General features: G+C 42.1%; 1 protein-coding gene across 1 annotated transcript in view; it reads left to right on the top strand.

Moving 5' to 3' along the window:
* The window catches only part of adamts12 (ADAM metallopeptidase with thrombospondin type 1 motif, 12), a 642,106-nt gene that overhangs the window by 260,740 nt on the left and 354,565 nt on the right, over positions 1-26,801 (top strand). Inside the window, exons 5-6 of the mRNA XM_063042019.1 lie at positions 6,606-6,689; positions 22,705-22,829. Coding sequence (XP_062898089.1) covers positions 6,606-6,689; positions 22,705-22,829 — 209 coding nt within the window. The remainder of the gene's footprint in view (positions 1-6,605; positions 6,690-22,704; positions 22,830-26,801) is intronic.

The raw sequence follows: 26,801 nt of genomic DNA, 5'->3' as shown, positions 1-26,801 counted from the left end.
GTTCAGGAACAGTTATTACCTCTCACTCATCAGGCTTGTGAACTAGAGGGGATAATTTCAATTGCCCCATCACTGAACTGTTCCCACAACATATGGCATGGACAAACTACCTTTCGAAGGATTTTCCATTCAGAACACAGCTCTTCTGGGGCTCTTCATCTCATGTTCTCAAATTTTCTTTCTATCTATCTATCTATCTATCTGTCTACTTTTTCTTTTTTTCTTTCATATTTGCTCATTTTAATACAATTTGTTTTAAATGTATAAATACAATGTATACTGCCCATTGGTTGTTTGTCCAACCTGTTGGGTGGTGGTTTTTCATTGATTCTGTTATGTTCTTGGACTTACTGAGAATGCCCGCAAGAAAGTGAATCTCAGGGTGTGCAGTGAGATACATGTACTTTGATAATAAATTTACTTTGAACTTTGACTGTGTGTTTGGCGGTCAACACATACAGAGTGGGTAGAAGGGCCTGATTTTGTGCTGTATGACGGTATAACATCCCGTTTTTGCCTCATTAACTGACATTACTTCCTTGCCCTTCATTGCATCGACAATAACATTGTATTTTTTGCTTCTTGAGGTATAATCATTTCAATCTAGCCCTGGTCATCAGCCTGCTGATTGGTCCGGTTGGACGTTTGATCTGGTCTTTTGGGCATTCTCTCCCTCCCTACCAGCCCATTTGTCTGTGGGATGTGGAGGAAACCAGAGCACTTGGAGGAAACTCATACAGTCATGGGTGACTCCTTACTGACAGTGGCAGTATTGAACCTAGTTCGCTGGTGCTTAAAGCGTTATGCTAACTGTTACACTACTGAGCCCCCCTCAAAAAGCTGTCCTAGAGCCTAGTGCTATGTGCTTTCTCCTGTCCAATGAAAGAGGGAGAAAAGAGTCCAGGGTGGGTGAGATTTTTGATTACGCTGCTCTACAAGGACGTTGCCATCCTCCTGAAGCCGCTTTTCTTCATGAGGGAAATCCGTATTATTAATGGCCTAATAGTCGTAGTGTCATAATTGGCCAGCATGTACCTGTGTATGTGAATGATGATTCACATACACAGGGACTGATGTTCTTATTGTGTTTTTGTACAGGGTAGGGTGATTGCGGGGTGGGGGGGGATTGATGTTCTTGTTGCGTTTTTTATGCGAGGGAGGTGAATTTGGGGGCTGGTGTTCTTGTTAAGTTTCATGCGGGGGGTGGTTTGGTTGCTGATGTTCTTTTCGTGTTTTGTGCAGGGAAATGGGGGGGGGTGGGTTTGCTGTTTCTCTTTGAATTTACTTCCGTGATTTTTCTTTGTTTTGTGGCTATCTGGGGAAGAAGAATCTCAGAGTTGTATATCGATAAAAAATGAACCATTGAACCTTTGAACAAGAATCCACGTATCCTACTGCTTGTTACAAGTTCTGAGCTCACTCAGAGAGTTGAACTGCATGTGACGAGAATGTACACTACTGAGGGATGCAGATAATGTTGGATGCATTCCTCATTAACATTGTGATCTTACTTCATAATCTTTTATGTGCTACTATATTACATGTTTAATATGCAGCGCACCAATTCAGGCCTTAGGGATGTCAACTAATGTGGTGATGTACATCCACCGGAGTGGAAAGAGCTCAGTTTTAATAGAAGTCATAAAATGCATTAATTATAGTAGCTTATTCCAATTCAGCCTAGTTCATCGTCATATACTCCAGGGAGCAATGAAATTCATTGCTCGTGTGAGACACTTAGAGTACAGAGTTGACCTGGCAATGATGAATTGAACAATAAACACAACACAACAGAATGGTTTAACGATGGCAGTGCAGTCTGAAGTATTGCAAAACAGAAACACTGACTTGACAATCTCAGAATAACCAAGAGGGTCGTATAATTTGGCAACACCACCAGGAAGGGGATGTGAAGGAGGTGATTGGTTTAGAAGTCTGATAGCCACAGGGGAAAAGCTGTTCTTGGGTCTGCTCATTCCTGTTCCTCATCCAAGATAGAAAATCTTTTATCATGCCTTCCACATCCTTATTTAGGTGGCTGATATGAATGACAGACAGCACTGGCCCCTGCACCTACCCATGAAGTACACCTCTAGTCACGAGCCTCTAGTCTCCGTTTTCACCATCAAGCCAATCTTCCAGATCAGCAAACATTGAAACTTGACCAAAGGTCTCACTGGAATCTAGAGACCACAACTACTGTCCTGTCATAGTCATAGAAAAGTACAGCATAGAAATAGGTGTTTCAGACCATCTAGTCCATGCAAAACTGCCTACTGTCATCGACTTGCACTGGGACCATAGCCCTCCATACCCCTACCATCCATGTACCTATCCCAACTCCTCATAAATTTTGACATCATGCTTATAGGTGCCACTTATGCTGGCAGCTCGTTACCCACTCTCACAATCCTCTGAGTGAAGAGGTTTCCCCTCATGTTCCCCTTAAAATTTTCACCCTTCACCCTTAACCCATGACCTCTGGTTGTTGTCCCACCCAATCTTGGTGGAGAAAGCCTGCTTGCATTTTCCTTACTGACTTCCTTCGCCACATCATCAAAAGACTCAGTCTGGCCCACAATACATGATCTCCCATGAACTGAGCCATGCTGCCTATCCCTAATCAACCATTTTCTCAGATGCATGTGCACCAGCTCTGTCCTATGTGTGTCTATAAACAGTGTAGTTAAATCCTAACTGGTTTCCAAAATGACCCAGCAAGCTACTCAATTTGTAATTAAGCCTGGTATGCCAGTAACATCCACATTCCATGGTAAAATGGAAACGTGTCTGCTCGGCTGTTTGGCATTTCTCTTTGGAGCGAAGGTGGATGAGGCATGAGTTGACAGAGATGTACAAGATGATAAATGGTGTAGATTGAATGGACAGCCAGAGACTTTTTCCTCGTTTCCTAGGGTGGAAATGACTAACATCAGGGGCCATATCTTTAAGGTGATTGGAGGAAAGTATCGGGGAGGTGTCAGTGGTTTTTTTTTAACATGGACATTGAGAGTATGTGGAACACACTACGAGGAGTTGTGGTAGAAGCAAGTACATTAGGGATATTTAAGAAAGTTTTTGATTGGCACATGGATGATAGAAAAGTAGAGGGTTGTGTGGGAAGGAGGGGTTAGATTGATCTTAGAGTAGGTTAAAAAGTAAGCACAACATCATGCGCTGAAGGGCTTGTACTGCCTGTACTGTTGTTTATTTTTTTTATAGAGATGCAGCGTAGAATAGGCCCTTATGGCCCTTCAAGGCATGCTGCCCAGCAATCCCTAATTTAATCCTAGCTTAATCATGGGACAATGTACCAATTAACCTACCGAACGGTTATGTTTTTGATGGTGGGAGGAAACCAGAGCTCCCGGAGGAATCTCACGTGGTCATGGGGAGAGTGTACAAGCTTCTTATAGACAGCAGCAAGAATTGAACCTGGGTCGCTGGTATTGTAAGGCAGGGGTCCCCAACCTTCTTTGCATTGCGGACCGGTTTAATATTGATAATATTCTTGCGGACTGGCTGACCCTGGCGGGGGGGGGGGGGCGCGGTAGGGTTGCCAGCGGACAAGAGTAGCAGTCAAATGCGTTATTTACCCAGAAAGACTACAATGGCCATGAAGCCTTGCGCGGGCACCAGTGTACATGCGTGTCGTGACCTGCTGATTCCCGCCCCGCCCGCCCCCAGCAAATCCTTTTTGGCGATTCTGTTCGGGGTGGGGGGTGTTAATCACTACTGGAATATAGGCGTTAAGTGGGTAATATACTCAATTTTGTTTCTAAAAGGGTTTATCTAATGAATTTAATATTAAACACACAGCACATATTTTCCTCGCATGAATACAGTGATAAGTCAATTATCAGGGGAGGACAGGGGAGCTTGAAGTAAGTGTTGAACGAACTTCCAGTAGAAGTGGTAGAGGCAGGTTCGATATTATCATTTTAAAAAAATGGGATAGGTATATGGACAGGAAAGGAATGGAAGGTTATTGGCTGTGTGCAGGTCGGCGGGACTAGGTGAGAGTAGCGTGCGGCACGGACTAGATGGCCTGTTTCCGTGCTGTAATTGTTATAGGGTCACTTATAAGTCAATAGCATCATAACATTTTAAGTAATATTTGGATATTAAACACACAACACATATTTCCCCCGTATGAACATATAAAATCATTGCAACACACCCATATCGCTGAATCAGTGGGAGCCCTGGGCTTGTTTCCCTGCAACAACACGGTCCTATCGAGGGGTGATGGGAGACAGCGATACTCAAAGGGGGTTCCTTATGTCCAGTCTATTCCGCAGTTTAGTTTTCGTTGCAGTCATTGCAGAAAACTCCACTTCGCAGAAAAATGTTGGAAATGGGAGCAACGTATTCAGTGCTTTCGTAGCTATCTCAGGATATTTAGCCTTGACTTTGATCCAAAATGCCGGCAGAGATGTTATGTCAAACATACTTTTCAGCCCGTCGTCATCTGCAAGCTCGAGGAGTTGATCTCCTTCCCACTCTGACACGGATGACGTGCGGGTCACGACCTCGCATGCGGTTTGACTGATCAGTGGCCGTGACACGGAATGAGGAAAGTTCAGCTGACTCATATCGCCAAATCATATCGCTTCCTCGCGGCCCAGTAGCGCATGCTCTGTGGCCCGATACCGGTCCGCGGCCCGGTGTTTGCGGACCGCTGTTGTAAAGCATTGTGCTAATGAGCCACCTGATGGATGTTTTATGCTGTCTATTAGATATTTTATGCTTGATGTTCTTTTTGCAAGAGATAGGCTGTTAAGCATCACAGATATTGATTCTTTCATTATTGATGTCTATTCTTAAAGGACAAGAAAGATCAGGAAACCCTCCATCTCTGCATTTCTCTTTCTTACTGTGAGCTGCTTTATAATTAAGTTCTTACAACAGTTATTGAACATCATTCTTGATATCTCTGTATGTGTTAAGTGTCAGATTTTGTTTGATTAAACACCTAAAAAGTGACTAGAATGTTATTTTACTATATTTGAAGGTGCAAATGTGTGTTTTTGCTGGAAGATTCACAATCAAAGTAAAGTTTATTATCACTGACATATGCTGCGAAATTTGTGGTTTTGTGCCAACAATAACATGCAGTATATAAAAAAATGAGTATAGGTTACAATAAGAAATATATAAATATAATAACTTATGCAGAAAGAGAGCAAACTAGTGAGGGTAGAGCTCGTGGGTTCATAAACTGTTCAGAAATCTGACGGCAGAGAGGAGGAAGTAGTTCTTTAAATGTTGTGTTTTCTAAGGCTCCTGTGCCTCATTCCTGATGGCAGCAATGAGAAGAGGGCATGCCCTGGCTGCTGGAGGTCCTGAAAGATGGATGTTGCCTTTTTGAAGCATCAGCTTTTCAAAGTTCAAAGTAAATTTAATTATCTAAATACATTTCTGTCACCAAATACAATCCTGAAATTCACTTTCCTGTGAGCATACTAGGTTAATTTATAGAATAGTAACTATAGCAGGATCAATAAAAGATCAGCCAGTGTGTAGAAGACCACAAACGGTGCAAATGCAAATATAAATAAATAACAACAAAAAATGAGAAAACAAAATAATGAGATAAAGAGTCCTTAAAGTGAGATCATTGGTTGTGACAATATTTCAATGAGGGGCAAGTGAGTGTAGTTATCCCCTTTTATTCAAGAACCTGATGGTTGAGGGGTAGTAACTATTCTTAAACCTCTGGAGCAAGTCTTGAGGCTCTTGGACCTTCTCCCTGATAGCAGCAGTGAGAACAGAGCATGACTTGGGTGGTGGGGATCTCTGACGACGGATGCTGCTTTCCTGTGACTAGCGTTTCATGTAGATGTGCTCAGAGATTGGAAGGGCTTTACCCATGATGCACTGGCTTGAATCCACTACCTTTTCAAGGATTTTCCATTCAAAAGCATTGCTGTTTCCCTACCCGGCTGTGATGCAGCCAGCCAATATACTCTCCACTGCACATATGTAGAAGTTTGTCAAAGTATTGGGTGTCATGCCAAATCTCTGCAGATTCCTAAGGAAGTAGTGACCTTCTTTGCAATTGCACTTATGTACTGGGTCCAGAACAGGCCCTCTGAAATTGTAACGCCCAGGAATTTAGGGTTGTTAACCCTCTCCACATCTGATCCTCCAATGAGGACTGTCTCCTGGATCTCTGGTTTCCCTATGCTGAAGTCTATAAACAGTTCCTTGGTCTTGCTGACATTGGTGATGTCATCAGGGGGTGGTGATGGTAGAAGTTTGAAATGACAAAATCCAACAGCAGAGGAGGCATTTGTCTCCTCATATGCATGCCCGTCAAATATGGACTAATACTTTCTGTTCTTGATTTGTATTCTTATAGGTTGATGCTCGTGAAGGGCTCAATCTACTGTTATACTATATTGTATTTGTAATAAGATGTGAAAGGCAAAACAATGCCATGGAACTCATGCAAGAAATAGAATGCCAGTCATTCATTAATTAAGGTTAAGGTGAGGAAGCAGTGACTGAATAACAATTCCCTAAAGTGAAATGTACTTCAATCTGTGTTAGGCTTCTGCACTGAAGAACCAATTAATTTCTCTCTCATGACATTGCCACAGGTTGCAAGCTTGTTCCATGATCCCAGTATTGGCAATGCAATCCACATCGTGTTGGTGAGACTCATTTTACTGGAAGAAGAAGAGGTACTTGTATTCTTACTTAAATTTTTGTTCATTTCAACTATTTATTTAATCAAATTAGGTTTTTAAATAAATGTGTGTAGTTTTTAAAAATAACTTTAAATCAATGATTTATTTATGTTTGAGTTAAACTCAAAGGAATGATTATTAATTATCTGTCTTTTTTTTAATGTAATCTCTTTTGGATGCTGTAGGCCTTGACATTTTATTGAGGATTGTATTTCTAAATATGTTTTTCTCAGTTCTGAATTATTATGTTTTTTATATTTTAGAGATACAGGTTTTTTAAAATTTAAAGATACAGCCTTTTGGGGCCAATGAGCTGGTGTTGCCCAGTTACATCCATGTGACCAATTAACCCACCCATCCGTACATCAAGGGGGACGTGAGGGTCAAGTTTTACTCAGATAGTCATAGATGCCTGGAGTGTGCTGCCTGGTATGGTGGTAGAGGCAAATCTATTAGAAGCTCTAAAGAGATGTTTGGATAGGCACTTGGATATAAGAAAGATAGAGGGATATGGACATGGTGTAGGTAGGAGGGATTCGTATTTGGGTATTATTGATTTGCTTTTTAGCTGGTTCAGCACAACATTATGGGCTGAATGGCCTGCTCATGTGCTATACTGTTCTATGTTCTATGTCTTTGGAATGTGGGAGGAGAGTGGAGCACCTGGAGAAAGCCCACGTGGTCACAGGGAGGACGTACAAAAACTTTTTACATATGGTGGTGGAATTGAAGCTGGTTCTTTAGTGCTGTAATAGCATTACACTCACCACTACTTAATTGTACTGCCACTCTATTGTTAATTAAAAATCATTTTCTTCTCAATAATGCTACTCCAAGGAATCTATATCTAATGTGCCCCTGATATGTCCTGCTGAAGGGTTTGGGCCTGAAATGTCGACTGTACTTTTTTCCTAGATACTGCTGGGCCTGCTGAGTTCCTCTGGTATTTTGTGTACGTTGCTTGGATTTCCAACATTTGCAGATTTTCTTTTGTTTGTGATTGGATGACCTTGATATTTTGCTTGTTTCTGAATGCTATGGTCAAAAACACATGGAAGGCTTGCCAGCTGTCATACGGTATATGATAAGCAAAACAGGAAATCAGAATAATATTTGAAGAACATGACCATAGGACCAGAAGATATAGGAACAGGATTAGGCCATTTGGCCCATCAAGTCTGTTCCACCACTTCATCATGGCTGATCTATTTCCCTCTCTGCCCCAATCTCCTGCCTCTCCCCATATTCCATTGTGCCCTGACTAATCAAGCATCTATCAAAGTCTGCCTTAAGTATACCCAATGACTTGGCATCCACAGTCAGCTGTGAATGAATTTCACAGATTCACCGTTCTCTGGCTAAAGAAATTCCTCCTAATCGCTGTTCTAAAGGGATGCCCTTGTATTTTGAGGCTGTGCCCCAGACTCTCCAACTATCACTCTGTTCTAAGTGGATGCCCTTCTATTCTGAGGCTGTGTATGAAACAAATTGTTATAAATATTTTCATTAACTTGAAATAAATTAAGCATATATTTATAACAAATCAACCAGTCTACAATGCAGCAAGTTTTATGCACTTTCTAAAAGCAATGGTCAATTTCATAATTTTACAGTAGTGAGAAATCTGAAGAAATCTATCTATAAAATTTCCATTTGTGCAATGCACGAAATGGTCTGTGCAACAAACTACCCTTAGCCAAATCTGAAAACACACGTTCTAGTCATCATGGGCAGTACATTACATTTATACCTCAATGTGTTTCCATGGTTAGAACTGGAGTGTAATCAAACAAATCATTAAGTTAGTTTCCAGCTGCTTAAATGTCAATCCCTTATGGGATTAATTCTGGGAGTGAGTGGAAGCTGAATGGGAAGAATCCCAGCTTTAATTGGAACTTCAGGAATGGTATAAAGGCAGTGATAATAAAATAATATCTAATTAGTCACCACTTAAGCTAATGTTGAATTAATGTTTCTTCTCGCTGTGGTTTTACTAGAACATAGAACAGTGCAGTCTGAGATGCTGTACTGACCTATATAAACCTACTGCATAATTAATCCAACACTTTCCTCCTACTAAGCACATAATCTTCCATTTTACTTTCATCCATTTGCCTATTTAAGAGTCCTTTACATGTCAGTAAAGCATTTGCCTCTACCACCACACCTGACAGTGTGTTTCATACTCCAACCACCCTCTATGTAAAAACCTGCCTCTGACACTCCTCCTAAACCTTCCTCCATTCACCTTAAAAAGATTAGATTAGATTAGATTATGAGGACACTCAGTCCTCGTTTATTGTCATTTAGAAATGCATGCATTAAAAATGATACAATGTTCCTTTAGTATGATATCACAGAAACACAGGACAGACCAAGACTAAAACTGGCAAAAAACACATAATTATAACATATAGTTACAACAGTGCAAAGCAATACCGTAATTTGATAAAGAACAGACCATGGGCACAGTAAACAAAAAGTCTCAAAGTCCTGATAGCCCCAACATCTCACCCAAACGGTAGAAGAGAGAAACTCTCCCTGCCATGATCCTCCAGCGCCGCAAACTTGCCGATGCAGCATCCTGGAAGCACCCGACCACAGCCGACTCCGAGTCCGTCCGAAAACTTTGCGCCTCCGACCAGCCCTCTGACACCGAGCATGGAGCACCATCTCTGCCGAGCGCTCTGCCCTGGCCGCCGAGCAACAAACAAAGCCGAGGACTCAGGGCATTCCCCTCTGGAGATTCTGGATCACACAGTAGCAGCAGCAGCAGCGAAACAGGCATTTGAGAAGTTTCTCCAGCTGTTCCTCCGTACTCTCACGGAGGACATAATGTCTCTGAGCCATTGAGCATGAGTGAGTGGGGCAACATCTCTCCATTTAAGAAGGACTACACTTCTGGCCAAAAGAGAGGCAAAAGACAATGTAGGACGTTTAGCTGGACTCAGGTGCGTGTCAACTTCTCCCGAGGTGCCAAAAAGAGTAATCAGAGGGTTAGGTTCCAAACAGCAATTGAGTATATGGGATAAAGTTAAAAGGACATCTCTCCAGAATTTCTCCAAGCTAGGACAAGCCCAGTACAAATGAATAAGGGAAGCCTCGCCCCCTTTACACTCGTCGCAACAGGGACGAATATCAGGATAGAACCGCGATAATTTAGACATATGAGTCCTGTGTACAGCCTTGAACTGTAAAAGGCAGCGGCGAGCACTTAAAGAAGTTGAATTAACTGACTTGAGAATTGAATCCCAAACCTTGTCGGACAGAGGAAAATTTAAATCATGCTCCCAGGCAGTTTTAATTTTGTCAAAGGGGGCTCGCCTCAAAATCGCTAACATATTTCGAATAGTGGATATTAAACCTTTACCCAGTGGGTTTATACGAAGAAACAAGTCCACAACATTTTTATCGGATACCTCAGGAAAGTTTGGTATTAAACGGTTGATAAAATGTCTAATTTGGGGATATCTGAAGAAATGAGTGTTGGATAGGTTGAACTTTGCAGACAGTTGTTCAAAAGTTGCAAAACAATTGCCTGTGAAAAGATCTTCAAAGCACGCAATGCCCTTTCTGTGCCAGTCTCGAAATGTGAAATCCTGCATAGAAGACCGAAAAAGATGATATGTAGAATAGGACTAGAGAGAGAGAGAGAAACCGTGAAGACCATTATATTTTCTGAACTGAGCCCATATTCTCAGAGTGTGTCTGATGACAGGATTGACAACTGATTTAGGCAGATGGCAAGGAAGTGCGGCTCCAAGAAGTGCAGGAATGGTGAGATTCTTATAAGAGTTCAACTCCATTGCCACCCATATTGGGCAGTTAGACTGATTATAAAAGTAAGACCAAAAGATAAGACAACGTATGTTGGCTGCCCAGTAGTATAAACGAAAATTGGGCAAAGCCATACCACCTACCCTTTTAGGTTTTTGAAGGTGAGCTTTATTTAGTCTGGGATGTTTGCCCTTCCATAGATAGGACAGAATAATAGAATCTAATGAGTCAAAAAAAGCTTTAGAAATAAAAATCGGTAAAGATTGAAATAAGTATATAAATTTAGGAAGGATATACATTTTAACAACATTAATTCGACCTATCATAGACATAAGACAGGGGTGACCACTGTACTGGACTCTGTTTTGTATGGTTTAAAAGATTAGTGAAATTTTCTTCAAAAAGACGCTTATAATTCCTTAAACAACAGGAATTCTGCAGATGCTGGAAATTCAAGCAACATACATCAAAGTTGCTGGTGAAAGCAGGATCTCCCAGTGGCCACACATTTTAATTCCACATCCCATTCCCATTCTGACATGTCTATCCACGGCCTCCTCTACTGTAAAGATGAAGCCACACTCAGGTTGGAGGAACAACACCTTATATTCCGTCTGGGTAGCCTCCAACCTGATGGCATGAACATTGACTTCTCTAACTTCCGCTAGGCCCCACCTCCCCCTCGTACCCCATCTGTTACTCTTTTTAATGCACACATTCTTTCTCTCACTCTCCTTTTTCTCCCTCTGTCCCTCTGAATATACCTCTTGCCCATCCTCTGGGTCACCCCCCCCCGTCTTTCTTCCCGGACCTCCTGTCCCATGATCCTCTCGTATCCCCTTCTGCCTATCACCTGTCCAGCTCTCGGCTCCATCCCTCCCCCTCCTGTCTTCTCCTATCATTTTGCATCTCCCCCTCCCCCTCCAGCTTTCAAATCCCTTACTCACTCTTCCTTCAGTTAGTCCTGACGAAGGGTCTCGGCCTGAAACGTCGACTGCGCCTCTTCCTATAGATGCTGCCTGGCCTGCTGCGTTCACCAGCAACTTTGATGTATGTTGCTTATAATTCCTTGTTACTGTAATGCCAAGGTAAGTAAATTGATTATTTACTACTTTAAAAGGGAGGTTATGAAATTCTAATATTTGTGCTTCTCTGTTTATTGGAAAGAGTTCACTCTTATGTAAATTAAGCTTGTATCTGGAAAGCTGGCTAAATTAGTTAAGAAGTGAAAACATTGGGGATAAGGAGGTAGTCGGATTTGATATAAAAAGTAAAAGATCATCAGCATAAAGAGAGACTTTGTGCTCAACACCCCCCCCCCCCCCTCCAAATCCCCGTCAATTCAGCACAGCTATGAAATGCAATCGCCACTGGCTCTATGGCCAGATCAAAAAGTAAGACACTTAAATGGCACCCTTGCCGGGTGCCACGTTTAAGGTTGAAAGGTTGGGATTGCTGAGAGTTGGTCAAGACAGAAGCAGTGGGGTGTGAATATAACAATTTAATCCATGTAATAAAACTTTGTCCAAAATCAAATTTTTCTAAAACCCTAAAAAGATAATACCACTCCACACGATCAACTGCTTTCTCCACGTCAAGAGAAATAACACATTCAGGAATCCCAGCTGAAGGTGAGTATAACATATTAAATAGGCGCTGTATATTAAAAAAAGGGAGATGATTTTTAATAAAACCAGTTTGGTCTTCAGAAATAATTAAGGGTAGAATGTTCTCCAATCTACGGGCCAAAACTTTAGCCAAAATTTTAACATCAACATTTAGCAAAGAAATCGGCCTGTAAGAAGAACACTCTGATGGATCTTTGCCTTATTTTGCTAAAGGAATGATACATGCCTCATTAAATGATGCTGGCAACTTACCTTGTTTAAATGAGTTGGATAAAACTAAAATTAGTTGAGGCGAAAGCAGTGAGGAAAGCAGTTAGGTCCAGGAGATTTACCAGACTGCAGTACAGAAATAGCTGAGGATATTTTCTCTAAGGATAATGGCTCATTCAGTTTTGCTTTGAGATAAGGAGAAAGCATAGGAATGTTTAAACTATTTAAAAAATGCTCAACAGAAATATTATCATTTAAAGTTTCAGAAGTATAGAGTCGAGAATAGTAATTCTTGAACGTGTCATTAATTTCAGAATAATTCAAGGTAATGTTCCCATTTCCCATTCGAATTTTTGTAATATGTTGTTTAACTTTAGAGCGTCTTACTTGGTTAACTAAAAATTTACCAGATTTATCACCGTGGATATAAAACCGGCTCTTACTTTCCAAAGGTTGGCATTCAATTAGGTGAATGGAAATAAGGTTAAATTTAGTTTGAAGTTCCACTCGTTTCTTATACAACTCCTGATTTTTGGTCTGGGCATATAGTTGGTCTGTTGCTTTAATTTGATTGACCAGATCTAATTGCTCTTTATGGATCTTTCTTTTCAAATTCACAGTATATGAAATTATTTGACCTCTTAGATATGCTTTCATAGCGTCCCAAACAACCTGTCTTGAGGTTCCAGATGACGTGTTAGTATTTAAAGAAAAAAGTTATCTGGTCCTCCATAAATTTTACAAAATCATTATCCGACAACGGGGTCGGATTAAAACGCCAATGATTATTCATTTGGGGGAAACCAGGAAGAATTTTTGGCAGGGTGACTGGGGCGTGATCTGACATCAATATACTCTGATTGTCACAGGAGCGAACAGATGGAATCAGCTGATTATCAATTAAAAAATAATCAATTCTAGTAAGAGTGTGATGGACATGTGAAAAAAAAGAGTAATCTCTCTCATTTGAATGGAGAAAATGCCATACATCGGAGATGACATAATTGGAAAGGAAAGACTGAATTGATAAAGCAGATTTATTTTGGTAGTCTAGGAATAGAGGACGATCGATCCAAAACTGGATTAAAACAATTAAAATCACCGCCCAATATGAGAGAATATGAACTCAGCTCAGGCAATAAAGAGAAAAAATGATCAAAAAACTCCACATCATCTGAATTGGGAGCGTGTAAGTTAGCCAAGACTGCTGATGTGTTGTATAATTTCCCCGAGACAATAATAAAATGACCATTTGTATCAGATACTTTGTTATAAAGCTCAAAGGGAACATCTTGATTTATGAGAATTGAGACCTCCCCCCACCCGACTTTATCCTGAAAAGTAGAATGGAAGTGTTGCCCCACCCATCTTGACATGAGGCGAGAGTTATCAGAACTGCAGATGTATGTTTCTTGCAAAAAAGCATTGATGTATTAAGCTGTTTAAGATGTGAGAACACCTTCCTTCTTTTAACGGGATGGTTCAATCTCTTAACATTCCAGCTTACAAAATTCAACGGACTAACCATTGTCCTTTAAAAAAATGGTAGAGGATATTAGGCAAAAGCATTATCAGAAATTTGAGTAACAGCTCTGGGGCAAAAGTATCAGACAAGAAAAGCAGGACAGAAATATGTCCTGAATAATACAAATATCTAAAGGTTCTATGAATAATATTGGCATTAGAGTTCCCTCCCCCCCTCACACCCCATAACAAGAGAGCTACTGAAAAGCAGCAGCAAGCTCTTAAAAAAAAGTTACCCCATAATCCAACCTCTTGTCTCTTAACATTGTCATCAGCTCCATCTTTTATCAATTAAAAAACAGAAAACTTTTAGCACTACAAAGTAAAGTTATACATAGTGAAAAGAAAAACCATAATTTGTTAAGCTTAACTCAAGGTAATAAACCAAAAAAAATGTGAACTAGTATTTAAGAAAAAAATATGAAAACAAGTAGCCAGACTTTACCTAGTGACCTACCTGCGAGAAACTATGAAAAAAGATTTACTGACTTCAGAAAGAAAGATCAGCAAAAAATAGTACTTCTCCACCAGTATAAGTAATCAAACTGAATCTGAGGGACTTGAAGTAACAGGAAGGCTATCGATAAATTTCTGAGCTTCTGTAACCGAGTTCAACCACTTTTTGCCTCCACTAGTAAGAGATATTTGGAGGCGAGCTGGAAATCGAAAGGAAGGCCTGAATCCACGATTATATAGTTCTTCCACGACTCCTTTATACTCGGCTCACAGACTCAGGACTTGGCGAGCATAGTCCTCGACAACACGAATTAATTGACCCTTGTATTCCAACTTCCCTCTCCGACGGGCTTCTTTAACCAAGAGATCTTTAATCTGGTAGCCATGAAAACAAATAACTACAGGGGCTGGCCTGTGCCCCGGCTCCGGCTTAGGTGCTGAGGTACGATGAGCTCTGTCTATCTCGGGCGGGGTCGAAAGTATATTGTTCCCAAAAATCTCACATAGCAAAGTGGAGAAAAATTCAGCGGGGGATCCACTTTCGATAGACTCTGGCAAGCCGAGAATACGTAGCTTTTGACATCTGCTCCGACTTTCTAGGTTGGTAACTTTGGACACAAGCTTGCTGTTATGATCGCTCAAGCTGGAACAAACGTTTTCCAACCCTTTAAAATGGCGGTCTAAATCATCCATGGCAAACTTGTGATGTGATAAACGTTGGGCATGATCCTCCACTTTGGATTTAATCTGATCCAATTTCAATTCCAACGAACTGAAAGAAGACTTAAATTCAGTAATTATATCCTGTTGATGCTGTTCTAGTATCAAGATAATGATTTTGCCCGAGAAACCGGCCACTGGAACTTCTTTTGTCCCCGATTTGGTAGTCTTTGAAGCCATTGTAAAACAGGCATGTTCACAGGCAGGAGGAGAATAAAAAGTTTAACAGTTCAGAGTTAAAAAAGTAGGGAGAGAAGGAGTGCGGAGATTAGAAGTAGAACAGAGCGATAGCTTTTAGTGGCTAAACCATTGCCATCTTGACCGGAAGTCCAGTTGTGGTTTGTTAAAGATTAAAGGTGGGCTTTAATTGTCACAGGCGCATTAGGCACATCGACACACACACACACACACACACACACACACACACACACACACACACACACAGTGAAATGTGTAATTTTGCTTCGACGATCACCACAATCCAAGGATGAGCTGAGGGCAGCCCACAAGTGTCGTTATAGATTCTGGCAATAACGTAGCATGACCAGAATTTATTAACCTTAATCTGTACATATTTGGAATCTGGGAGGAAACCGGAGCACCTGGAAGAAAAACATATGGTCACGGGGAGAACATACGACTCCTTTTAGATTGCGATGGGGATCGAACTCTCATCTTAAAGTTGGAGCTGTAAAGCATTATGCAAACCACGGTACCAACCTCTACACTCTCTTGCTATTCAGTGATAATTAAACTGAGCGTGAATGCAGTTCTTGGTGGGTTAGATCATGCTGGCAAAATAGACTCAGCTATTTCTAAACCCAATTCCCTTTTGCACAGGTAATGCTTGCCCAGTGTCAGTTGTACTGGTGATTATGTACCAGGAGGCCCAAGACACTGCAGGTACCAGAATGTAGAGGAAGAAGCAAACTGCTGGAGGGAGCTCAGTGAATTCAGCAGCATCGGTGGAGGAGAGGAAGACCTTGAGCAAGACTAGGAGTTCAGAGGGAGGGTAGCTGGTTTAAAGAGAAGAGGAAGAGTAGCCTGACACGGTGCACCGAGGAGTGAGAATTGAATGGCGGGTGAGGCCAAACTGGGGCAGTGGAGAGGTGGAGCTGGAAGATGGAGGCATGCAGGGGATCCTTTGAAACAGACAAGGACAAGAAACGAAAATGGAGATGAGGGAGGTGAGTGTGAATTTGGGGTGAACTGTTGGAGGGCAATAAGTACGGATACAATGTCTACAAGTGCTGGAATCTGATATGTAGAAGGTGATCATAGAAAACTTTCATGGAGAGCTGAAGGAGAGATCCTAAATGCAGGAAATTCTGCAGGTGCTGGAGATCTTGAACAACATACACAAAATGCTGGATGAACTCAGCAGGTCTGGAAGCATCTATACCAGGGGTTCCCAACCTGGGCTCCACAGGGCTTAATGTTATTGGTTCATGGCATATAAAAAGTTGGGAGCCCCTGATCTATGGAGAGGAATAAAGAGTCAATATTCCTGGCCTAGACCATTCATTAGGACTGGAAAGGAAGGAGCTGAAGCCAGAGTAAGATGGTGAGGGGAAGGGGAAGAGAACAAACTGAAGGTGATAGGTGAAACCAGGTGAGGAGGATGGTGGTTTAGAGAGGATGAAGTGAGAAGCGTGGAGGTGATAGGTGGAAAAGGCAAAGGGCTCAGGAGGAAGGAACCTGATATGAGAGGATGTTGGACCACTGGAGAAAAGGAAGGGTGGTAGTGCACCAGAAGGGGGTGATTGGCAGGTGAGGAGAAGAGAACGGGTAAGAGGGCAACCAGAATGGGAAATGGAAAACAAAGAGGAGTGAGAGGAGGGAGAAATTTCCACTAGTTAGAGAAATCGATGTTCATGCCATGAGTTGGAGGATATCCAGACAGAAGATGTGGTTTTGCTCCTCTAACCTGAGTTTGGCCTCATTGTGACAGTAGAGGAGGCTATGGACCAACGTGTCGGAATGGGACGTCAAATTGAAATGGATGCCTACTGCGAAATCCTGCCTTTTGTGTGCACAGAGTGAAGGTGCTCAATGAAATAGTTCCCCACTCTACATGGTGTCTCACAGGTGAAGTGTTGGCTCACCTGGAATGATTGTTTGGTCCTCTGAGTCGAGGTGAGGGAGGAGGCTTGTCCCACTTGCAGGGATAGATGGTCTTTATGCGATGGAGGGGAGGGAGGAGGTTTGACCCACTTGCAAGGATAAATGGTCTTTACATGATTCCTTTGTTTTCTCATCCCTCCCTACTGATCTCTCTCCAGTCACTTACCTTTGCAAGCATTGACTGTTTCTTTCTCTCCTTACTGCTGCCTGACCTGCTGAGTTTCTCCAGCACTTTAGGTGTGCTCCTGAAAGACAGAACCTCCAGATCCTCCTGCTCCTGTTTTTGCTCAATCTTCCATTGCCTCGCCCTTCCCCTGTAGTCTTCATCACCCATTTTCATCCCCCTTTCCCTCGTGGTTCTATCGAACTACTACCCATACACTTCACCCACTGTTTCCCCTCTCCCCTGTGGTTCTAACTGCCCTTCACCTCTCCTCTAATAGTTGTCATGATCATCTCCTCTACTTATCAGATTCCAATATTGGTAGGCTTTGCGTCCCCACTTACCACCCTTCCACCTCCACCTCCACCTTCATGCCCCTGTCTCCCTGGCCGTGGCTCTGTCTGCCCTTCTACTTGTTTATTCCATCTATCACCCACCCGCTTCTGTACTCAAGCTCTAGCACTCCACAAATCCACCTGGCTATCTCTGTCCGCTACCCTCAGCCCTACTCACCTACTAGCACCTGTCCCACTGCTCCGCGTCTCTCCGTCTCCTCTTTTGACTGTCTATCTTCCCCCTCTACCCTCAGTTCTGAAAGAGTCATACGGCACTGCAGCACAGAAACAAGCCCTTCAGCCTCTCTATTCTGTGGTGAACTGTTATCCTGCCTAGTCCCATTGACCTGCACCCAGAAGATAAATCTCCATACCCCTCCCATCCATACTTCACACTCATGTTGCATTCGAACTTCCTCTGACAACTTATTTCACTCTCTATCCACCCACTCTCTGCGTGAAGAAGTTCCTCCTCAGGTTCCCCTTGCGTATTTCTCCTTTAACCTATGATCTCTGCTTCTCGCTTCACCTGACCTCGGTGGAAAATTCCTGAATGTATTAACTCCTCGTGATTTTCTCTACCTCTATCAAAACTCCCCCTTTTCTCCTACGCTCCAGGAACTGAAGTCTTAACCTATTCACCCTTCCCCTATAACTCAGGTCTTTGAGTCCAGACAACATCCTTGTAAGTTTTCTCTGTCAACAGCTGAAACAACTTCAACATAGCATCTAACTCCTGTACTCAATATTCTGATTTATGAAGGCCAATATGCCAAAAGCTCACTTTACTACTGTATCTACTTGTGAGGGCACTTCAAGGAATTATGGGTCTATATTCGAGATGCAGGCCATTAGCAATTCCTGTCCCCCAAAGATCCTAATCAATCGTTTATGCTTTTCCAGCAAATCATAAACACAAAAGACCTGTAGACACTGAAATTCCAGAGAAGCACACAAAAATGCCAGCAACATCGTTGGGAAAGAATGAAGAGTCAATGTTTCGGGCTAAGTCCTGGTGAAGGATCTCGGTCCGAATCATTGACTGTTTGTTCCCCTCAATAGGTGCTGCCTGACCTTCTGAGTTCCTCCAGCATTTTGTGCGTGGTGCTCTTCATGCAGTTAGTTTTTTTGCTGAAGATGTTACTGCCTGTGCAGTGACCATTTCCACAATCACCAAAATAAATTGGTGCTTTTAGATGCACTTTACAACTTTTATTTATTAGCCACTGAAAACAAGGAGTACCCCTCAACAGTTAAGCAGAGACACAACTAAATCAGTTCCCATTGGGCTACGATATTTCACTTTTCTACCCTCTTTAAAGCCTTGATTCTTCTGTATAAGCATCGCTCTGTGTTCTCTCAATAGATCACAAAGCTTTATGTTATGCAGGCCAGCACCAGATGCTTTGATGTCTGACAGATTGAACTCTTTGTAGCTATCACTGCGTGAGGTCACTTAGGAAATAAGGTTCCTAAGGTGCATTACAATATGTATGAGGTAATTGCAGATGCTGGAGAATGCTACATCCATCTCTCCCTATGGTTTCCCTTAACTCCAAGGCAAACTTTTCTGCAGTTGGTCATTGGGTGCCATGGAGAGAGATACTTTTAAGGTCTGATTGCCTCAAAAGCAGGCGTTCAGGCATCAGCTGTAAGATGTCCTGGTTTAGTGCAGTGTTCAAAATGCCACAGAATTATCTGTGATGTATTTTGCTCAGTTCAGTAATTTTTTTCAGTAATTTCTTTTTGGAGATCAAAGTGGACCATGTGAAACACATGTTTGGAAGGCCAAAGGGAAGTGAAACCCTATTCCTAGACACGCCAATGGAAATTAAATGTCTTTACAAAATGTAATGCAGAATCAGAGCGATTTATTGAAATATATATTCACTATGAAAGGACTAAATCAGGCTGAAGGTAAGACCGCCTTTCCAAGTACAGAATAAGTGTACTCAGTCCAGATCAGCTACTCGGATTCAAAGGTTCATTGTAGTGAAGGTATAATACAAGAGAAATGAAGCAAGAGGTATGTTTCTATAATGGAAAATATTTGAGGTGTTAGAGATTTAAAGAAAATCATGCTTTGAGCATAAATGTAGACTGTGGAAACCTTTGATGTTTGAGTGTACTTACTTATTTGTTGCAAGAAAAATCCTCTATTCCTGACCAGAAGGCAAACTTGTCCTTTGATAGCGTACCATACCTAACATCTTTACTTTGACACTTTACCTCAGTATTAGCAATTGACATTTTCCCATGGTTGTGGTGGGAATTATTCTTTGTAAAATTGTATTGCTTATCCAAATAAAACTAAAATACATTGAAGTAAAGGTCATTGTGTAAAGGTACCTTCAGAGGAATGAGCGAGGAGCTGGCCAAGGTTGACTGGAAGGGGACTCTAGCAGAGATGATGGTAGAGTAGCAGTGGCTGGAGTTTGTGGGAGTACTTCACGGGACACCGAATTATCTAACCCCAATGAAGAAGGATGAGGCAACTGTGGCTGACAAGGGAAGTCAAAAACAGCATAAAAGCAAAAGATGGGAATACAATACTGCAAAAAAAAACAGTGGGAACCTGGAGGATTGGAAAGCTTATAAAAAACTAACAGAAGGCGGTTAAAATCCACTAAGGAGAGAAAAGATGAAATATAAATGCAACTAGCCAATTATATAGAAGAGGATATTGAAGGGATTTTTCAGTTATATAAATAGAGGCAAAAATTGACTTTGGATAGCTGGAAATGACACTGGTGTGGTAGTAATGGAAACAAAGAAATGGTGAATGAACTGAATTAATAATTTGCATTAGTCTTCACTATGGAAGATATCAGCAGTATGCCAGAAATTTGAGCATGTCTGGGGCAGAAGTGATTGTAGTTGCGATTACTAACGAAAAGAAGTGGTTGGGAAGCTGAAAGGTCCGAAAGTGGATAAGTCCCGTTGACCAGATGGACTCCAGCTCAGGGCTGGAAAATTATAAATGTCACACCACTCTTTAAGAGGAAGGCAAAAGAGAGAAAATTATAGGCCAGGATGCCTTACTCTAGTGTTCAGCAAGATTTTAAAGTCCATTATTAAGGATAAAGTTTGAGGCACTTGGAGGCATACAATAAAATAGGCCGAAGTCAGCATGGCTTCCTTAAAGGGAGAATTTGCCTATCAAGTCTGATGCCATTGTTTGAGGAAGTAACACACAGGATTGATAAAAGTAAGTCAGTGGATGTTGTTTGTTGGTGGTTAGAGCCATAGGGTCACAGAAAACTACAGTAGGCCCTTTGGCCCATCCAGTCTGTGTTGCACATTTAAACTGCCCAGCCCCGTCCACCTACACCTGGACCATAGCCCTCCTTACCCTCCCATCCATGTACCTATCTAAACTTCTCTTGAATGTTGAAATCACAATAGCATCCACCACTTGTGCTGGCAGCTCATTTCACACTCACACCACTCTCTGAGTGTAGAAGTTTCCCCTCACGTTCCCCTTAAAGTTTTCATTTTTCAAAGTTCTGAAGGCTTTTGATAAGGTGCCACATGTGAAGTTGATATTACAAGAAAGATACTAGCATAGATATAAGATTGGCTGGCAGGAGGCAAAGAGTAGGAATAAAGGAGGTCTTTTCCAGTTGGCTTCTGGTGGCTAGTGGTGTTCCGCAGTGGGTGGTGTTGAGTTCACAGATAATGTAAGGATAGGTGGAGGGGCAGGTAGTGTTGAGGAAGCAGGGAGTTTGCAGAAGGATTTGGATAGGTTGGGAGACTGGGCAAAGAAGTGGCAGGTGAAATACGATATAGGGAAGTGTATGGTCATGCACTTTAGTAGAAGGAATAAAGGCATAGACTATTTTCTAAATGTGGATAGAATTCAGAAATCAGAGCTGCAAAGGGACATGAGAGCCCTCGTGTGGAATTCACTAAAGGTTAACCATTAATAATGGAATGTTAACATTCATTTCGAGAGGACTGGAACACAGGAGCAAAGATGTAATGCTGAGGTTTTACAAGACATTGCTCAGCCCACCTTTGGAGTACTGTGAGCAGTTTTGGGCCTCTATCTAAGGTAGGATGTGGAGACATTTCGGATAAGATATATGAGATTGATTCTGGGAATGAAAGGGTTAATGTATGAGGAGCGATGGGCGTCTCATTCAAATCTGCCGAACATTGAAAGGCCTGACCTGGGTTAGACCATAAGACCATAAGTCACAGGAGCAGAATTATGCCATTCAGCCCATTTAGCCTGCTCCGCCATTCCATTATGACTGATCCTGGATCCCACTCAACCCCATACTCCTGTCTTCTCGCAATATCCCTTGATGCCCTGACCAATCAGGAAACAATCAACTTCCGCCTTAAATATACCCATGGACTTAGCCTCCATCACAGTCTGTGGTGGAGTATTCCACAGATTCACTTCTCTCTGGCTAAAAAAATTCCTCCTTACCTCTGTTCTAAAAAGACACCCATCAGTTTTGAGGCTGTGCCCTCTAATTCTGGATACCGCCACCAAGGGAAACATTCTCTCCACATCCACCCTATCAATTTCTTTCAACTTTGATAGGTTTCAAAAAGATCCCCTGCGTTCTTCTAAATTCCCCTGAGTACAGGTCCAAAGGCTGCCAAATGCTCCTCGTATGTTAACCCCTTCAATTCTGGAATCATCCTTGTGAACCTCCTCGAGACTCTCTCCAAGGATAACACTTCCTTTCTGAGATATGGGGCCCAAAACTGTTGATAATACTCCAACAGGAGTTTGTACGCTCTCCCCATGACTGCGTAGATATTTTGCAGGTACTCCAGTTTCCTCCCACAGTCCAGAATGAACCAGTTAGTAGGTTTATTGGTCTTTGTAATTTGTCCTGTGATTAGGCTAGGGTTAAATAGTTGGATTGCAGGGTGACTTGGCTCATTGGGCCAGAGGACTTGTTCTGCACTGTATCTCTAAATAAATACTAAATAAAATATTTTCGAGAAGTTCTACAAAACAGCTTGTTGTGTTCATTTACATAAATTATATTCATTAAATTGCTGCTTCTAGTCGTGTTTTGTTTGAATAACTTTGTTGCAATCCTTTACAGAAGGAGCTAAAAATCATTCATCACGCTGACCATACGCTTTCCAGTTTCTGCAAGTGGCAAAAGAACATCAATCCTAAAAGTGACTCCAGCCCAAATCATCATGATGTGGCCGTGTTGTTGACTCGGTTAGTTTTTTTTCAAATAAATTATAATAGAAAATCAAACTCAGTAGACGAAAGCATTGGATAGCACAAAGGGCTGGATTTTTTAAAGAGAAAATTGCTTTGTGTATTATTGGTATCACAACCAGCAAGGGTAATAGTGCAGTGCAGGAGTTCCCAACCTGAGGTTCACAGACCCCTGGGTTAATAGTACCGGTCCATGGCATAAAAAAGGTTGAGAACCTCTGGTGTAAAGGATGGGGCCCTACAGCTTGCCTTCATACAGGCAGGTTGCTTGGGGGGGGGGGGGGCACTTCCATATTTTCCTGCTGGACCAATGCAAATTCCAGGTTCACTGTCAGCAGGTAAACTTGCATGATTCCGGTATCTAAAAACAAAGGATGCTCATATATTATCCTTCTCCTGCAAGCTTATTCATGTCCAGATCTAAACTACCTCCAGTACTCCACCTCCTTCATGCATGCACATGCACCAACACACTATCCACTGAAAGAGTGGGAGGAGGACTTTGGTTTGCTCCCAACCGTGGTGCCCAGAAGTCCTAGTTTTGCTGATGTTCTGCAGATGAATTTTAAGTAGCTGAAAAGTGGCGTACATTACATACTATAGAACATAGAATAGAACAGCCCTTGCCAAAACGCCGTAAGTAACCACATCCACTGCTTTACCTTCATCAATTTGTTTTGTCACCTTTTTAGATTACTACAAAGACAGTACAAGTTAAATACTCCTGCTAGGTAGAGCTGAATGAGGTATAGAATTGTGTGGGTGGTGGGGTGGAGATACGTCTCTACCAAGGGAGGTGTAAGGCACTCCTTCCCTCTGTTAGCCTGCAGGCCACCCTTGAACAAGGTGTAGCACCTGCTTAGCCTCCCGATCAGGGTCACGTGAACCATGGGAGCTGGTGGTGGATGGTCGTATGAGCACATCAGAAGTCCTGGTTACGTAACCAGTGACGCTGGGCAGACAATCTCTGAAGGATATTGATAATGGCTGGGGTCATCCATCTTGTAAAGGCACTGCCCAGAAGCAAACCACTTCTGTAGAAAAATTTGCCAAGAACTATCATGGTCATGGAAAGACCGTGATTACCTATGTCATACAACAAGGTACGTAGTGAACAAACAAATGATAGAATCATGGAAATTAATGGTGTGGGAAGAGGCCATCATGCCCATTAAGTTTATACTATAGGTACATTGACTTAAGATTTCAACTGTTTCCCCATGTTAGGTCCATGGCAGTGCAGAGTGCATTTCTCCATGTGGTACGTGCGTACTGCTTGAATATCACAAGGATTTCTGTTGTTTCAAGCAATGTATCACTGTCCAGTGAGTGAAATAATTTTTAAACAGGGATGGAGAAGCAAGAAGTTAAGGATCATTTTATTTATTTTTTTTTTATTATCAAAATATACAACTCTGAAATACCTCTTCTCCGAGTAGCCATGAAACCAAAAATGAAAAGAAAGGCAGCACGATGATCAACCCTCAAATCCCACCTCCCTGCACAAAAACAAGAACAAAATGGAACCAGCACATCAATTCTCAAATCCCTCCTCCCACACAAAAACAAGAACAAAATGGAACCAGCACATCAATTCTCAAATCCCTCCTCCCACACAAAAACAAGACCAAAATGGACAGGCACGTCAACCCTCAAATCCCTCCTGCCACACAAAAGAAGAACAAAAATGGAACAAACACCGACCCGCAGATCCCTCCTCCCGTGCAAAAAAATTGAGAAAGATTGGGCAAAAAACACAGAATGTTAAAAACTATAAGACTGAAAAAAAGTCTGTAATCCAAGTCCACATCCAAAATGCAGAAAACCTGGGTAATATTCTCCAGGCATCGTGGCACGCTTTCCTCTCTCCCCAGCTGAGTGATCAAAAGGCAGGCAGCCAGTGCATGCGATAGGCGGATATGTTAGTGTCTTTTAAGAGACTTTTGGATAGGTACATGGAGCTCAGAAAAATGGGCTATTGGTAAGCCTAGTAACTTCTAAAGTAGGGACATGTTTGGCACAACTTTGTGGGCCAAAGGGCCTGTATTGTGTTGTAGGTTCTCTATGTTTCTATGTCCTTACCTTAGAACTACCTAGGCTTTACCCATATCCCTCTATATTTTTCTAAGCCCCATGTTGCTATCCAGGAGTTTCTTAAAAGATCCTATCGTTTCTGCCTCCACCACTGCCGCCGGCAGCCTATTCCACGCACTCCCCACTCTCTACGTATAAAACTTATCCCGACATTTCCTCTGTACCTACTTCCAAGCACCTTAAACCCGTACCCTCTTGTGGCAGCCATTTCAGCCCTGGGATAAAGCCTCTGACTATCCACATGATCAATGCCTCTCATCATCTTATAAACCTGTATCAAGTTACCTCTCATCCTCCGTCGCCCCAAGAAGAAAAGGCCTTGTTCACTCAACCTGTTTTCATAAGGCATGTTCCCCAATCCAGGCAACATCCTCGTAAATCTCCTCTGCACCACAGTACTCCAAGTGGGGTCTGACCAGGGTCCTATATAGCTGCAACATTACCTCTCGGCTCCTAAATTCAATTCCACGATTGATGAAGGCCAATACACCGTCTTAACCACAGAGTTTTACAACACTGAATCACAGTTGGCTTTTCTTTACACTGATCAACAGAAAAAGGCTCTTTCGTGTCAAAGTGAAATAATTTCTACAAAGTGATCTAAATTAATTATTAATATAAAACAAAAAAAAAATACATGATTGCATATGTATTCACTCCTTCAAATCAGACACGCCAATTGGTTCAACCAATTTAGAGGTCACGTTATTGGTTAAATGGAGATCACCTGTGTGCAGTTAAGGTGTTTCAACTGATTGTAGTAAAAATACACCTGTATCTGGAAGGTCCAACCACAGTGAATCAGTACCCTGGTGACTACTACATGGTAAAGACAAAAGAGCTCTCCAAGCACCCCTGCGGAAAAGGTTATCGAAAAGCCCAAGTCAGGAGGTGGATACAAGAAAATTTCCAAGTCACTGAATATCCCTTGGAGTACAGTTAAGTGAATCATCGAGAAATTGAAAGGATATGGCACAGCTTTAAATCTGCCTAAAGCAGACCATCCTCAAAAACTGAGTGACCGTGCAAGAAGGGAACTAGTGAGGGAAGCCCCCAACAGACCTATGATAACGCTGGAGGAGTAGATGGGAAAGACTGCGTATACAACGACTGTTGCCCGGGTGCTTCACCAGTCACAGCTTTATGGGAGAGTGGCAAAGAGAAAGCAATTGTTGAAAAAAAAAGCTGACATGAAATCTTGGCCAGAGTTTGCCGGAAGGCATGTGGGAGACTGTGAAGTCAGCTGGAAGAAGATTCTGATGAAACCACCAAAATTTTGCTTTTTGGCCATCAGTCTAAACGCTATGTTTGGCATAAGCCAAGCACCACACAGTCAAAAACACACCATCTCTATTGTGAAGCATGGTGGTGGCTGCATCATGCTGTGGGGATGCTTCACTGCAGCAGGCCCTGGAAGGCTTATGAAGGTAGAGGGTAAAATGAATGCAGCATTCTACAGGAAAACCCTGCAGGAAAACCTAATGCAGTCTGCAAGAGAACCATAACTTAGGAGGATTTTTTTCACATCAAGACAATGACCCTAGGCATAAAGCCATAACTACACAGGAATGGCTTAATGACAATAAAGTTAATGTCCTGGAGTGGCCAAGTCAAAGTCTAGACCTCAATCGGATTGGAATTTATGACTGGACATAAAAAGGGCTGTTCTCTCATTATCCCCATGCAATCTGACAGGACTTGAGCAGTTTTGTAAAGAAGAATGGGGAAAATTTGCATTGTCCAGATGTGCTGTGCAAAGCTGATAGAGACCTATCACACAGACTCAAGGCTGTAATTGCTGCCAAAGGTGCATCTACTAAATACTAACTTACAGGGGTGAGTAATTATGCAATCAATTATTTTGTGTTGAAGAAT

The sequence above is a fragment of the Mobula hypostoma genome, chromosome 3 (genome assembly GCF_963921235.1).
Source record: "Mobula hypostoma chromosome 3, sMobHyp1.1, whole genome shotgun sequence".
Classification (NCBI taxonomy): Eukaryota; Metazoa; Chordata; class Chondrichthyes; order Myliobatiformes; family Myliobatidae; genus Mobula; species Mobula hypostoma.
The sequence above is the reverse complement of the archived record's forward strand: the minus strand, read 5'-3'. Positions and strand labels throughout refer to the sequence as shown.